Source organism: Thermobia domestica, chromosome 4, assembly GCF_964235325.1.
Source record: "Thermobia domestica chromosome 4, izTheDome1.hap1.1, whole genome shotgun sequence".
In the NCBI taxonomy this organism is placed as follows: Eukaryota; Metazoa; Arthropoda; class Insecta; order Zygentoma; family Lepismatidae; genus Thermobia; species Thermobia domestica.
In genome coordinates, this window is record NC_137457.1 from 259,778,411 (window position 1) to 259,794,966 (window position 16,556).

Genomic DNA, 16,556 nt, shown 5'->3' on the forward strand with positions numbered 1-16,556 from the left:
GTCCGGAGAACGGATTTTTCTCAGTGTACTCTTATTTCTGCAAGATCCATCTTAATATTGTATTCCCATCTACGCCTAGGTCTTCCTAGTGGTCTTCTTCCAATTGGGTTTTCAGTTAAAATTATGAAAGCGTTTCTAATTTCTTCCATTCTGGCTACATAGTCTGCCCACCTGAGCCTTCTACACTTAATAACCCAAACAATGTTAGGTGATCGGTATAAACTATGCGATTCCTCGTTATGAATTCCCTCCAATCCCCATTTTCATCCCTCTTTGGTCCGAATACTACTACTACTACTACTACTACTACTACTACTAATAATAATAATAATAATAATAATAATACGCATTATTATTATTATTATTATTATTATTATTATTATTATTATTATTATTATTATTATTATTATTATTATTATTATTATTATTTTCAACCTCCCGTCGTTCTGCTATCAATCTAGCAACGAAAGGCGTTTACAACTTAGAAAACGTGAAGCGAGTGACAAGTTACAGACCGAGTGCTAATGTAATACAACATCACGAATTGTGTAAGCAAGCTAAAAAGGTCTGAAACAATTCGTTTCCGACTTTTGCAGTCGTTTTTACGTCTGTAAGCTGACATGTTTAATATTAGTTTCTTTCTTTCTTTCTTTCTTGTTTATTTGTTAGTTACTTCAACGCTAACTGTAATCTCTATCATGCGTCTTCCTCCACCAAAAAACGTACCAATTTTATTTCCTGCAGTGTTTTCGCGTCACTGCTTTCGAAATGGGAGGGGGAGAGCACACCTGCACATTTCACGCTTGCGCCTGCTCAATGCTTCAACATCGTGCGGATTTCTGACCAGGCTTGGCCGTAGGTTTTTTGCAATCATGTGTGGTTGGCAACACTTATCGGATGCAGTGGAAGGGGCAAAGCTACCAGAACTTGTGCTCACCTGTTCTTGTCTCCGCTCGTGCTCGCTCACGCTTCGGCTCCGGGAGCCAATTCATGGACAGGCCTGATCTAGAGCTAAACAGGATTTTGCATATAGAGGAGTGACCTACAACTATCAAATTTGATACACGGATATAATATCTTCACCAGATCTAATCCTGTACAAAGCTTTTCTTTTTCGATTTCCAGATTGGGGGTATTTTCCAGGAGGGTGATCATGTATTCACGTTTAGACTTTCTACGAACGCCTACCCTGCACACAACCAGCATTACCTCTTGGTCTTGCGGGCTTACATAAAAATAGAGGATAAACACACGGATCGAATATTTCTTCTTCTTCTCGTTTATCCAGACTCTGAATTAAGACTGTGCAACGACAGGTGAATGCAGTTTGTATACAGGGTGTTTCAAAACATCGACAACAATTGGGAGGTGATTCCTGACACCAAGACAAAAAAAAGTACAAACTAACCTGGGTGCACAAATGCTTCCTTTCAGAGTTATAGGTTTCCGAAACATGAAAAAATGAACTTTAACGATCCATAGCTCCAATACTATGGGACCTACCGTAGTCGGATCAAGACTTTATTTAGGAGCTAGTATGTGCCCTATGACTTCCGCTATAATTTTAAAAGAGTTAGTTGGTGAGTACACCCGTAGCCAAACTGCCTCTATCACAATTGTTGCGTGAGTATCTTAGGATTATGAAACATGGGGCACACATAGCCACACACACATTAGTTCTTAAGTGAATTCTTGACTCCACTATGGTAGGTCCCATAGTTTTGGAACTGTGGACCTTTAAAGTTAATTTTTTCATGTTTTTGGCAGTCTATAACTCCGAAAGGAAGCATTTGTGCACCCAGGTTGGTCTATACTTTTCGTCTTGTCTTGGTGTCAGGAATCACCTCCAAAACGTTGTCGGTGTTGTTATGAAAGATCCTGTATATGTGTAATGTGCTAAGAGTGTTCAAAATGTACCTGAACATATGATATGTCCAATGAGTATGTGGGCACAGAAACAACTTTTAAGAAGTGTTAGGATGCTTTACACATTCAGAAACCGTTTCTGCCCGTATGCTCATTGGACATGCCAGGTGCATTTTGAATACGTTTAGGGCAGTTTCTATTAACCAACATAGGATGCATTCTAGACGTTTTTGTCCATTGTTAGGACACTTCAAGACATTTTTAGACATGCTGAATATCGTTTCCAAAACGTCCAACAATGATTTAATTTTTGTAGTAATCTTTTCTCTTTCATTTGAAGATGATTCCATTGATGGCGAAGTCTATTGTACTAAAAGTAAACTTCAAATTTCTCTTGCACATTGTCCACTAAAATGCAACTCCAAATGGAATATGGTGGACTTTTATCTTTACGAAAATTAGCTACGTTGATCAGTCCGTAAATGCTGTGTGTTCTTATAATAACGGCTTACTTAAACAAATCAATTAAGGAGGAATTTCTTACCACAATGGAGAGGGTCACAAGTTTTAAACTAACCTTTCCAGGAAAGTTTTGCCTATACTCATCGATTTGAAATTATCATCACAGTATACAATTCTGTTTTTTTTTTTTGTTACTTCTATAGAACCTTTGATTTACCTAGCAATTTTTTTAAAGTAATAACAGCATTAGCATACCCTTTAAGAGTTCTTAGGCTGAATAGTCGTATCAAGATTTCTTTATAATGAACAAACGATTTTAGTTCTGAAAGCTAACAGAGAATTAAAATTTTCTGGAGAAGACAACAGCGTTTTCAGTTCTTAAAAGTAAACAGACCCTTTATGAACTTTGTAGACGTAGCAAATCTTTCTAGTTTTGTAAACTAAATAGACGTTTTCAATTTTGTGGTTTAATTTAACGTTTTAAGAGTTTATATAACACAATGATACTTCAGCTCTGTAGACAAAAGACATTTATAATGTTTAATGAGATAAACAAATATCTTAAGAGTTATGTGGATGAGAGAGAGATATTTTCACATCTAAAAATTAAATATAGCGGAAGGCGTTGTACCTTTGAACACCTGTGCATTTCTTGAATTCAGAGCTATCTAGGTGCAGTGATTAAAATTCATTTGAAGGATTAAATGAAAAAAAGCACTACAAACGCGTTTGGCTGTTGTTTACTGGATGTTGTGTCGAGTAATGTTCCTTTTAATTTTTTCACCCCCAAAACGAAGATTTTTTGTACTTTTGAGTTTTGTGCTCTTCGGTTTTCGCAACTTGTGATATTTATTTGTCCAAACTTGGGGTAGAATCATTGGTGAATACAGTAATAGTTTTAGTTTTAACTTCTGTTCAATATTTAAGCTAGTGGAGAACTTTTTTTCGTAATGGTGACCCTCTGGTACCTATGAACATTAATTGCATCGTGTACCTTTGAACGATAAATAATACTGTTTAAAGCTACACAATGTAAGTAGTTAAAACAATTGATATATTTTATATAGGTTAGGTTAGGATATAAAGTTATTAATTGTAATTTTAAGTAATTTCCATATATTCGCTTATTATATAACATAATGTTAAGAGTTGTATATGCTCAACTTTATTGTTCACAAGCTTTTGTTAGAACTTCTCTTCAATTTTTAATGTAATGAATAAAATTTTAATTCTGGGGAGCTTTTTATAGCTAAACCTTTTATTGCAATTTATAACTGTTAATATTTGTAGCTTCTTTTTATATTATTGCCGTAGAAACATTGTAATTATCACTGTTCAAAAGTACAAGAGGGTCTGTTCAATGGTACACGACCATAATGTACCTGTAAACAAAACGGATTTGTTCTTATTTTATCTTATAAAAGCTATTGTAATTATGTAACACGTTTAAAAATCATCCTATCTGATAGCAAAGAGATGACACTTCAAATGTACTACAAAAATTGGGGAAAAAGTGCTGAATACTAGCACCAAAATTTCGAAGAATCTAAAAGTGTTCACAGGTACAACGTCTTCCCCTATGAATTTTATTTCTGCAGATCAAGTCTGTAGACTGTGTAGATTAAGACAGTTTGAGAGCTCTGAAGACAAGACAGAGATTTCTAGATGTGGAGATAAAGTAGACACTACGTACACACTAAACACACGTTCTTAGATCTAGAGTCTCAACTGACGGTTTGAGAGTTCTGCAATAACAGATGTTGAAGGAAATCACATCTTTAAAAAATAGAACTTAGCGTTATAATACAGTAGAAGTGGGCTATTTCGATTGATTTCGGAGGGCGGGTGATTCCAATCGGAAACAATAACTTGGAGACAAATGCTGAAATCTGACTGAGATTAAATACAATGTTAGTGTAGAGTGGAGTGTCCATCATCAGTAAAGTGTAGGTGTGACCAGAAATTACTTCCGAGACAGGAGCAATTGACAGTAAATATGACCTTCTAGACCGTGTGGTTATATTTTTATAATCACTGTTTGGAAGTAATTTGAGATAACATACGCCATATGATACAAGTGGAAGTGATGTATTCGAAAACAGAGATCCTTGTGTGAACAATGTACAAGATGACGCATAAAGCAATGTCTGATGCAGTGTTGCCAACCAAGTGTTCAAAAGTATCTATCAATGTCGGGCGATTCCAATCGGCTTTTTGCGGGTGATTTCGATCGCGTATACGGAGTACTTTGTACAATTGTTTTCTTGAAATAGAATATTCCATCGTAAGTACTACACGGGGGAATCTATTTTATCGTTGCAGATGGGAAAATACATCAGGGGAAAATAAAAACGCTGAAGGAACGATGATATAAAGAAAGCCCTTCAAGCCGCACGGGGTGGCTTGGCATTAAAGGCAGCTGCCAGGAGTTCCATATTCCTTATATTACTTCCAGAATAGGTTTTCACAAGCAATGGGTCGTAAACATAGAAAAAGCGAAAAGGCTGGGGCTATGCAAGTGTTTACAGTTATCGAGAGAAAGCGTTGAAACAACGCATAATCAGGTTGGCGAAGTTCGGGTGTGATCTTACAAGAAAGGAGAGCTGCATATGCTTCTGCAGTAGTTAATAACATCCCTAACAGATTCAGTGCGGCAAAACAAAGGATTATAGACACTCTTGATGGCATTGACTACGACTCCAATTCTTCGTACGAACCACCTACCACATTTGCATCCTTGCAACAGAGACCCGCACAGGATTTCTACAACTTCTGCTTATTACAATACTCTCATCGATGATGTGCTAAAGTTGGGAACTGGATTCAGTGTCAGGGCAAAGGATGCGAATGGTACCACGAAGGCTGTGTGGGATCTAAGGGTAAAAAGAAATTTATTTGCGGTAAATGTCGAATCTAAAAACGTTCTTGACATTTGATGATAGTTTTCTCCTCCAGTTACGTCTATTATTAGCACATTACAAATTGTGTTTGTTTACATGTTCTATGCTATCATTTCTATTTATTGTGTTCTATTTTCACTTCAATACTTGTTTGTTCTATGATATTTCCATGATATATGCTTAATATTAAACATAGTAATCCAGCATTTTTCGTTTTGTGTATAGCGATCGAAATCACCAACCTATGTGTCGGAATCACCCGCATAATGCGGGTATTTTCGATCGACAATAGGTATTTTCAATTTTATACATATACAATATTTGACGTGCTGGATTACCCACTACTATCTCGGGAATTTTGGAGGACATATCAAGGTATGTCATCGTAATTTGTTTTTGTAAATTGCATTCGATATATTCAGCTCAGAGCTGTTTGTTCCCAAAACGATTGGAATCAGTCTCCTTTACTCTATATGTTAAATCTACAAGAATTTAGTAAATGGGTAAGTATCCTCTTCTTAATTTGTTGCGATAAAAAATTAAATTTTACCAATATGACTTTTCTGAAGAATTGCCATTGGAGTTATGTAGGCGAAACAGAAGTTAATTAGACCTCTTAAAATTTATGCTCAGGGGCGGATGAAAGGCCGGGCGACTGCCAAAACAAACCTCAAGAAGTAAATTTTATAATGTTTTCTCTACTGACCTTTTGGGTTAATATTATTGTAAAGTAGAGTCAATTACATAATCTTTTTCCATTCCATCATGGAAGAAGAGAATTTCATGATACTAGGGGGCTGTATTGACAAATGGAGACATGGCATGTAGAAGAAAGAGCTTGAGTCTTGTAAGAGTGTTCTGCTTTTGCACAAATTCATGAGATACGTTTTATGAACGCTATGGACTTCAACTACTAGGACCTACATAAAAAGGGTTGATTATATTGCTGTGCGTGAAACACGCTCAACATATGTGAAATGTATTTATTAGTATTTCACGTTACTAGAATAGATTGTTACATAGTCAGATATATGGTAGAATGATTCATGATGTTATTGATATAACCAAACAATTTACAATATAGCAGTACTGTACACATGTCGCCATTAGTAGTGTTCAATAAATGATGTTCGATATTGCTTTTTTTTTTATACATATCGGTACATAAAAGATAATAATAAACACAATGTAATTGATACCATATATATATTTTTAAATACTAAATATACCTATGTCATATATTTGAATATTATTATTATTATTATTATTATTATTAATAATAATATTAATATTATTATTATTTTATTTTTAATTTTTATTTATTTATTTATTTATTTATTTATTGAAAAATGGGTTTAAAATATTACAATCACTGTAATAAAATGTAAAATATAGGCTATAGGATTAGGGGAGAAGGGCATTAAAAAGTCATTTTGCCCTGGTGAAAATTTTGCCTTGGTTCGCCCCTGTTTGTTCCAACGTGGAGATGTGAAATGATAGATGATTTGTTTGTATAGAAATAATTCACTTAGACGATGTTACCGAAGAATACAGAACACTTATAGAATGTAAACCATCTTTTTCTAGGGCTTGTCAGTCATATATGTTGGTTGAACCAACATATATGACTGTTGGTTCTATGAGTTGCGAAGAGCATTTAATATTTCCGTTCATGATTGTGAAGCAACTTTTTGGTTGTTCTTTTTGGGTCTTACTACATAGTAGAAGTCCTCGGATGTTATGCGATTTTTTTCCTGTAGGTTTATTAGATTTTACGAGGGGGGGGGAGGGAATATATTCAGAATGCATATATAGTAGAAGAACTTTCAACAAAGCCTACCGGAAACGCAATAACGCAACATAAATCATTTAGAAGTTTTCTTTCTTTCTCGTTACATTTTGTGTGCGGAAATTGTATATCGCCTTTATGATACGCAGAGGAACAAAAACATTACTGAGCGGAAATGTTTTCTGATCAGAATGACAAAAAGAGGCAATTGCTATGTTGTTGATTTTTATAGCGTACCACGTTCAAAATATCTATTAAAAAAATAAATAAAACTGTTCGAATCTGTAACGAAAAGAAATCTTTACGCTATATTATATAAAAGAGTAAAAGTAACACATTTATCAACGTCCAGGTCATACTACTATTCTTAGAAAGATGAAATTTGTTCAGAACCATGGGCAGCGATTACGGGAGCAAGAGGGGGCAGTTTCCCCGCAGTTTTTTTTGACGTGACGCTCTAAATTATATAGTTTCATTTGGAAATGTAAACAGGGCGTCCACACAATTTGGAGGAAAAAATCTCTGACTTTTCCCTGACTTTCCATGTCGTAAGCTCCAGATTTCCCTGATCCCCCTGGATTACTTAAAAATATAGAAAAAAAGAAAGAAACTCAAGCCTCCACACTCCACATAATTGGCCTTGTTCTCTTCCGCTTCTGTTTTTTTTTCTTTTTTCAATTTTCTTTCCAAAGGAATGTAAATTTACAAACATGTGCATTAGGCCAATATTGATTAGGCCTACCTATTACACAAAATGTAAAGTTACAAACGAAAGTGTGCAGTATACAGAGTATTTACGATATGAAAAAAAAATACACATTATAATACCAATTACACAGCATTTAATATTGCCTATAGTAATAAACAGTTCATGTATGATTTTACTGATTATTGAAAAAACACACACACACATTATATAACACATATTTTTACTGGTGCAGTTGTTAAATGCAATTCATTTAGAAATTTGTTTTCATCCTTTCTCGCATAGTTTTCTTCTCATTGATCTGAATATCCTTCTTGTTGCCTCCACAGTTTAATTTTCTTCTCTTCTTCCTCCAGCTCCTTTAGTTGTTGCTGAATCTTTCGTTTTTCTCTCCTCTTTTCGTCTCCAGCATTTATTTCTCTTTTCTTTTCCAAATACACCTGATATTGTCTCATTGAACTTCTCACTGAATTTATTGATGATCCACCTACTCTCATCAAAGAATCATATATGATTCGTTGAGCCACCAGAGATTCTTCTTGTCTGTCAGGCTGAAAAATAGCTATATCAAATTACTTAATGCACAAAATGATACCTTGGTATTTTATACACAATATGTTAAAGGTGATTTGACAGGTAGAAACTCATAATATTTATTTTTGTAAAAAAATCAAAGATAATACAAATTTGCGTCCTTATAGAGTGGAGGGTGGTATCGGACAAACATAAAACTATAGTTAATCGGTCTTTTCAGATAACAAAACAACTTACAATTGCTAGCTGTTTACTTACAGGAGTTCTTACACACAAAATACAGTTTTATTAGGCTTTGAAACACAGCCTAAAATAAAAGTAAAACATAGATCTTAAACTTCTTAGTCTCGTCTCCACTTACTTTTTACTGTGATACAAATCACAATGATAAAACAATATAGAACAGTATCAAAATTGGCATATTGTTCATGGATCAAGCTTTTATATATGTTACACTATATCCAATCTTCATCAAAAGACTCCCCGCAGTTTATGATGTATAGTTTTTCAGCAAGTTTGTAAGTTAGTTTTAATAATTCTGGTTTACTTAGTGGCATTAGTTGACTATCCAAAGCCTTTACATGATTGAATAGTATTTCCTCTTGGTCGCTATCAAACGTTCTACTAAACGTGCCTTTGTTATCCGAGCAGCAAGACTTAGCTCTTGCTTCTTTCCCTTTCGACAGTTTTTGTTTTGACACAATCTCCTAATGTACTCTTAGGAACACTACATCTAGTACAGGCTGCACGTAGTGCCATTTATTTGGAAATAACTTTGTCCATGGCCAACCTTATATTCTCTTCATCCCAATTGCCGTGTATTTTCCCCATGGTTTCCTGAAAAAGCCAGAAACCACTAAAAAATGTCAAGAGTATTTACCAATGTTTAGTCCGATACCACCCGATTTCACTTTGTCCGATACCAGTCGAACGACTTGCAACGTATGAATAGCTATCTACCGGCTTGTAACAACACGAATGCAACTATATGCCTAAATTATAATATAAACATCCTAATAAATGTTGTTATAACAACAATATATAAATACACTTATCTTGTAATAAGTTACAGCCACATAAATCTATCTCCATGCACCTGATTACTCCTAAAAATACAAAACCCTTGAAGCACGAGACACACCGTTCATCGGACAAATCCACTATGGTGTGGACTTCGATAATTCATTCCGATCAACTCACTGTAAGCTTAACAGGTGCGGGAAATAACGAAAACTGCTTTTGTCCGATACCGCCCGCAGTCCGATACCAGCCGACCTTCCACTATACTTCTCTTTAGTATCAGTAACATATATACAAGTTTTTCTTTAGTATCAGTAATATTATGTATAATCATAAACCAAAATTAATTCTTATAACACACAACGTATACCATTGACATTCGCGCAGATATTGGGCCAAAAAATGAGCGATAAATGATTGATCATAAGTTTAAGTGTTACGTACAAGTTATTCACTTTAAAAGCATAGAGTCGTTTACTACATAACTTTTACAAACAAAATTGCTGAACAAAATATACATAATCACCAGGAGCGGCGATTAGGGAGGCAAGAGGGGCAGTTGCCCCCTCACTTTTTTGGACGTGATCCCTTTTTTGATATAGAGTTTTTGTATATATTACTGGTTCATAGGAAAAAAGTGGTGCCACATAGTATTGCCGTTGCGTGAATATGTGTTGGTTATTTGTCTTCTCGGGAGTTAAGAAAACTACAGAAATTGCGTTTTAATTGCAATTCAAAGCAATTAATATTACAATTGCGTATTTTTTTTTAAATGTCGTAGCATATGCTTGTACTATTTACTATCTATCATTTTCTAAAGAGTAATAAAATACATTTAATAGTATGTGTGGAATTAAAAATATAAGTTGTTCATTCATCTCCAGTTTCAATATAACTTTTGCAAAGCAAGCCTCATTATTCATTGCTTTGATTAATATTATCATTTCTATTTATTTGTTTTGCAAATTTGTTACTAAAGAATCTGATCACACAATTTTCCAGACAGAATTTTAAGATGTTCATGAGCAAGGAATCAAATCTCTTCTTACACTTTCAATGTTTAAGAATACAAAGGGCTGGAACTTACTTGCGTAGCTCTTGTCAATTTACTTAATAAAATATAAAATAAGTATTACGATATTTTTTAACTGAAAAAGATAGTATCCTATTAGGTATACTACCTTTCGTGAAACAAAGTGTTAGAAATAACCAGGAAAACTAACATTGATAAAGAAATATTGAGATCATATCTTGCCCCCCGCCCCCACTTTTAACGTCCAATCGCCGCCAATGATAATCACAATCAATAGTTTCTAAGTGCATACAACTGTGAGATAGATTAAAAACTGACAAGGAAGACTAGATCGAGATCTGACAAGGAACTGACTACTGTTCCTTAACTAAGTCATTAGTGGGAAAAAAGAGTATTTTATAACTCTTATTTGAAGTAAGTTGTTTGTGCAAAACAAAATTGTATTCCATAACTTCCTTTTTAAAACTAAGTTATTTGTGGAAAACAATATGACATTTTATAATCCCTCTCCTTTACTCTATTAGTTACTATTCTTATACGGCTTTTATAAAGAAATCACAATGGAAGGTTTTTCTTATATGGTGATGACAAGAACATTTCTACGACCTTGAACTGTCCATCCAGAAGGCCAGGACTGACATGAAACCACTCACTTCGCAATTGAAATGTTATGTAATAATTGTGTTGAAGCTCTGCATTGTTATTCTCTGATGATGCTTTCAGAGTGTTTAAATTGTGTGTGTTGAACCATAGTTTCCCACTTACTTTTCTATACAATGCAACTCGGAATATTTTAGATCTCTTTCTTTTTTGTGTAATTTAATTATTTTAAAAGAACATTCTGTTAGAACTGGTTCTTGGTAGTAACTAGTTTCCAGTGGCGTAAGCAAGGGAAGCAGCCTATCTTTAAAACCAGATGGTGAACTTAAGTATTAAAAGGAACGACAGCTCATAAATCCACTATGATTGCTTTAAAATGCGTGTTTGTGAGCCTAATACACATGTTGTAATGAAATGAAATAAAATCTTTAAGTTTTACGTCCCATAGTTATGCTGGTTAGGCTAAAGGAGACGGTGATGATGAGAGATAAGTGAGATGGTGGAATGAAGAAAGTGGGAGGATGGTGTATAGTGAATGATCCAAAATTGATACTCAACTGAAAAATTGTGTTGTATCAACCATGAGAAAATCATTACTCCAATCACTCCTGTTCTCCCTGTTGGTTAACACGTGCGCCTTTGGTACACATATTTCCGGGTTCGATTCTAGGTAGGAAAGCACCACCTTACGCTGAAGGTCCACGTTTTATTTCGCCTCTATGCTGAATAAGGACGCTAAAATCCAACCAACCAAATATCCAATCACCCCCATTATAATAATACCTACAATCATATGCATTAGGAACACGGTTAATACTATACAAACAGGGGTGACATGGGCACTTAGGGTTTATCAAAAGTGAGCTAGGTGGGAGAAGATTGAAAAGTTGCTTTTTAATGGGAAAATTTTAGGTTAAAACGCTAGAAGAAAAATGTTATAAAATTTGCCAGTTGGAAAACTATCATCTTCCATAGTAAGTCGAAGGAAATGTGTTCTTGCTCTCTTGATGTGGTAAAGGAAATAATACGCGAGAGATATTAACCCCGTCTTAACAACTTATTATTACTAGTCAATCTTTTTCAAAATTTTGAAGTTTTAACATCCCACGCGCTTCCTTTATATGAAACAGTAGATAATGAAATTGAATATAATTAAGTATTGAATATAGTTATATAAAGTAATACACATATGTTTAACAAGTAACAGTAAGAAAAGATTGGGAGTTTCAGTACGATACTACAACAAAATTTCCAACTTTTTTCTTTGTGTTTCTTTTTTAAATCTTTTTATTATTTTAAACTGATTGATTGTATTTACATTCTGTCAGCTGCGAGGTTGTATGAGACGAGACTTGCAGTTTAAAGTGGTATGCTAATCACTTGTAGTAAGTTCGAAGCTCTGCCACAAAGAAATTTTGCAACTAAAGCACTTGTACTAAGTTAATAAATAAAATTTCCGATTATTTTCAAATTTCCATTTTTTTTGGCGTTAAACGGTATTTCATATTCCAATTTCCATTTTTTCTGGTTTAAAGGGTATGTCATATTCAAATTTCCAATTTTTTTCTGGCGTTAAAGGGTATGTCATACCTTGCCAACTTCATAACTATAACTGACTCTATGGCCTATGGAACCCAGAGATTCAGTGCTCTCCGTTGCCTTCTGTCCTTAGCCAAATGGACTCAGTTTCTACTTTGTATTTATATTTCTACGAGATCCATCTTAATATTGCCCTCCCATCTGCGCCTAGATATTCCTAATAGTCGTTTCCTGATGTAATTTCCAGTCAAAATTTTGAAAGCGTTCCTATTTTCTTACATTCTGGCTAAATGACTTAACAATTTGAGCATCCTAGACTTAATAATGATGTTAGGTAAACGGTGCAAAATATGCAGTTCCTCGTTATAGATTTATGTAACCTACTATATATGAAAAAAGAGAAAAATATTCCAAATAGCACAGATCGATGGTCCAACGTTGGGGAACTGTTAATTCGTTGGAAAGTTGTTGGGCCACTATATACGTTACTTGGGAAGTAGCAGCTTCTATTGATGTTTTTGATATCCTCTCATACTGCTAACAAAAACTCATATAATCATAATAGTGAAGCACATTCAAGTACTTTAAAGCAACTAACATTTATATTGAAATACGTTCACAATTTGTCAGTGTGGTATAAACAGAATTCGTGCGTTAATGTTACTGATGATCTTGAAATTCAAAGTTAATAGTTCATCCTAAGTACCAAAGTAAAAACTGCACTACATCACTGGTAATTACATATATTTTTCTTTATTTTTTCTTGCAGCTCTATTTGTTCTGTATCCATATTTGACGATTCATATGAGAGAACTAGGAATCAATGTGGAAGAGACGGCCATCATGTCTGCTGTGACACCTATTATCGCTATAATTATGCCTCCTTTGGCAGGGATGGTGGCGGATAAAATCGGAAATTTCAGGGTGAGTTAATACATTTGAATGAAATTAAAATAAAATATTATTAACAGTGCAGTGAGAAATAATGAAATTGCACAAACAGAATTTTAGTATATGTATGACGATCTTTCTATACATCTTCATAGTTTCTAACATAGACATCACTACTTCTTTCCGGTAGTTGTAATGAAAATAAATTACTTTGGTGAAATATATCTAGTTAAGTCAAACTACACGATATAAAAAGAAAACAATTTCAGTTTAGTTTGATTAACCAAACTGTATAACCATATCTTTAGTAATGATGTTGTCAGTATAAAATGAAAACTTCGTTATTTCAATTATAGAGTATATCGAAGATTTTTTTCTTTTCGAAACTATGTTATTAACCTTAGTGACATTTTTGACTAAACAGAGTTAATATAATATAAAAAGTATTTAAATTCGATATCTCAACATTTTGAGGAGCCACATTCGCTTCATTTTTTAAAAATGATAATCATCATCATCATAGGTATTCTGCCTTTATTGGCAGGTCACTTGCCGCAGCTGAGAAGCTTCCATGCTCCACGGTCCTCCGCTAACCTTTTCGTCTTCGCGTATGATCTTTCTGTTTTAATATCATCCATTAATTGTAGTCTCCTTCGCCCCCTCCCTCTCTTTCCCGCCACCATACCCTCTAGGACGTCCCTCATGATGCAATCTCTTCTTAGGCAATGTCCCAACCAGTTTCTCTTCCTCTTCCTAATAATATCTAAAAGTGTTCTTTTCTCACCCACCATTTCTAACACTCTCTCATTCGTTTTCCGCTCGACCCAACTAACTCTTTCCATTCTTCTCCACACCCACATTTTGAACTCTTCCAGTCGATTTTCGTCACCCTTACGCAATGTCCACGTTTCCGCCCCATACAGCACAACACTCCACACGAAGCATTTTATGAGTCTTTTTCTCAACACTTTGTTCAAGGTCCCACAAAACAGACTTTTCTTTCTTTTAAAGGCTTCTTTCGCCATTCCTATCCTTGCTTTTATTTCACGTTCGCATTTCATGTCATTATTAAAAATGATAAAACCGTAGATTTTTAAAAAAAGAAAAGTAAATGAAATAATTATTACTTTATACCGTGTTACCCTTATATATTGACAACTTTAAAATCCCAGGAGTGGATGCCATAGTTTACAAAAATATCGGAGTATGAATTAGAAAATTGGTAACTAAACTTAAATATTGAACAGCATTTCAGTATCATTAATGTCATTACAAAATTACATATAAGACAAGGTGGGAGGGCGGAACTTAAACCCCTTCTCGTGATGAATTCTGGGTTATTTTCAATGCAATAAATTTAGCTGTAGACAAGCGAAAACTGCAGAAATAACAATGCTGTATTTCAGTCAAATTTTCGCTAATTTTATTTTCTTTTTACTCCATTGTGTTTAATATCTTGTAAGAAAATATTCGTTAACACACTTAAACATTTTTCCGGAATCTTCACAAATATAGTCTACAAGTTTATCGATTTTATCCGCAATTCAAAGCGATAATTGTACCTGAAAAAATGAGATATCATTCTCAATTATTTGGAGAACAATTATAACTAAGGATAATACTGTTCATTTTTTTTCAAATTTGAAGCCAATGACGGACCTCAAAAAACTGAGGTATTGATTTGAGATTTTTTCCGTTTTATATTAACATTGTTTGGCCAAACATAGTCACTAAGGGTAACCTAATTTTGAAAAAAGAAACGTTTTTTCTCGATACACCCTACGATGTTACTAGCTATATTACTTTTGTATTTGTAGATTACGTAGTATGAGCATTGATTACGTTGTATATTCGTTATTTTACGTATATATGCATAGTATGTTTTCGGGGATGCATTTCACAACTTCAAGTATTTACTTGGCACAGATTTCTGCGGCTCCTAGAAAGCTGCATATAAGACAATTCTGAGGCTTGAGCTTACATTCTGTCCCAAGAGGAGATGTTTCGCCATTGTATTGTTGCTTCAAAACTGAATTGCGTTACTTTGATTGATTGTGTAGAGTTTAACGTCATTTATCATCATCGGAGCTATACGATTTTTATGGAGCTACTGCGTAGCGTCAAGCTCTAACCACATATTTCTCGGGAATTGAATAAGAGTCTTCCGCACTTTACACTAAGAACGATAAGCCACGCTCACGAACAATTTGAGACAACACTGAAGTAAAAAATAGAGTTAATAAAATATTAGCGCCAAAAATGTATAGAAAAGTGAAGTGAAAATGAAATATTTAAGTTTTACATCCCATGGTTATGCCGAGTAGGCTAAAGGGGACGGTGATGATGAAAAATAAATGAAATGGTGGAATCAAGAAAGTGGGAGGAAACGGGGGAACCAGAAGAAAACCCACGCACACGATGTTTGTACACCACAAAGCTCGCTTGGCACGAGCTGGGATCTTACCAATGACTCCATGTACCACGGGTAACCAGAGATGAACGCTCTATCACTGAGCCACCGTGGCTCACCAAATCTTATAGAAAATACTTCTGTAAGTTACATAATAAAATCAAACCAAACACTTATTATTACCAGGGTTGTGAAAAACCCAAGTTTAAATAAGTTTTTTTAATAAAAAAATATTAAAAACTTAATTTGAAATGTAGTATTTATATTATAATACTAAAAACAACTCATACACACAAATAGGTAGTAGGAACAGACTGTAGTTGTTCTTTTGTCCTCTTTATTATTTTATTAAGCTTCTTGTATTGTGAATTGAAAACGAAATCAATCTGTCCATTAATATTCTAATTTTAAGGACAAAGAAGATGAGAAAGAAATACCTCATATGCACAGAATATTGCACAAGTAAGTGTATGCTTTGAAAGAATAGAACAACACGTATTTCATCTCAATTTGTAATTTATTAAATAAGTAATTTATTAAATAAGTAATTTATTAAATTATTATAATGCATGAAAGAATAGTGGCAGTCACTGATACTAATTAGAAACTACAAACTACAGGCCTAGTTGTTATACATTACTCCGTCGCTTATCAATACCACTCGCAAACCACTTGTAATTTTTTTTTTTTTTTAAAGCTTATTTCAACTCAATCCATTAGTCAATCGCATATGCCATGCATACAACTAGCTACCAACTTCGTGCTTGTTGTTGAAACTTAAAATAAAAGTACTAGCTTATCAGTAG

General features: G+C 34.2%; 1 protein-coding gene across 1 annotated transcript in view; it reads left to right on the forward strand.

Annotated features, from left to right (window-relative positions):
• Positions 1-16,556, forward strand: part of LOC145684025 (uncharacterized) — a 134,522-nt gene that overhangs the window by 65,829 nt on the left and 52,137 nt on the right. The window contains exon 3 of the mRNA XM_081755842.1: positions 13,219-13,373. Within this exon, the coding sequence (XP_081611968.1) occupies positions 13,219-13,373 (155 nt within the window). The remainder of the gene's footprint in view (positions 1-13,218; positions 13,374-16,556) is intronic.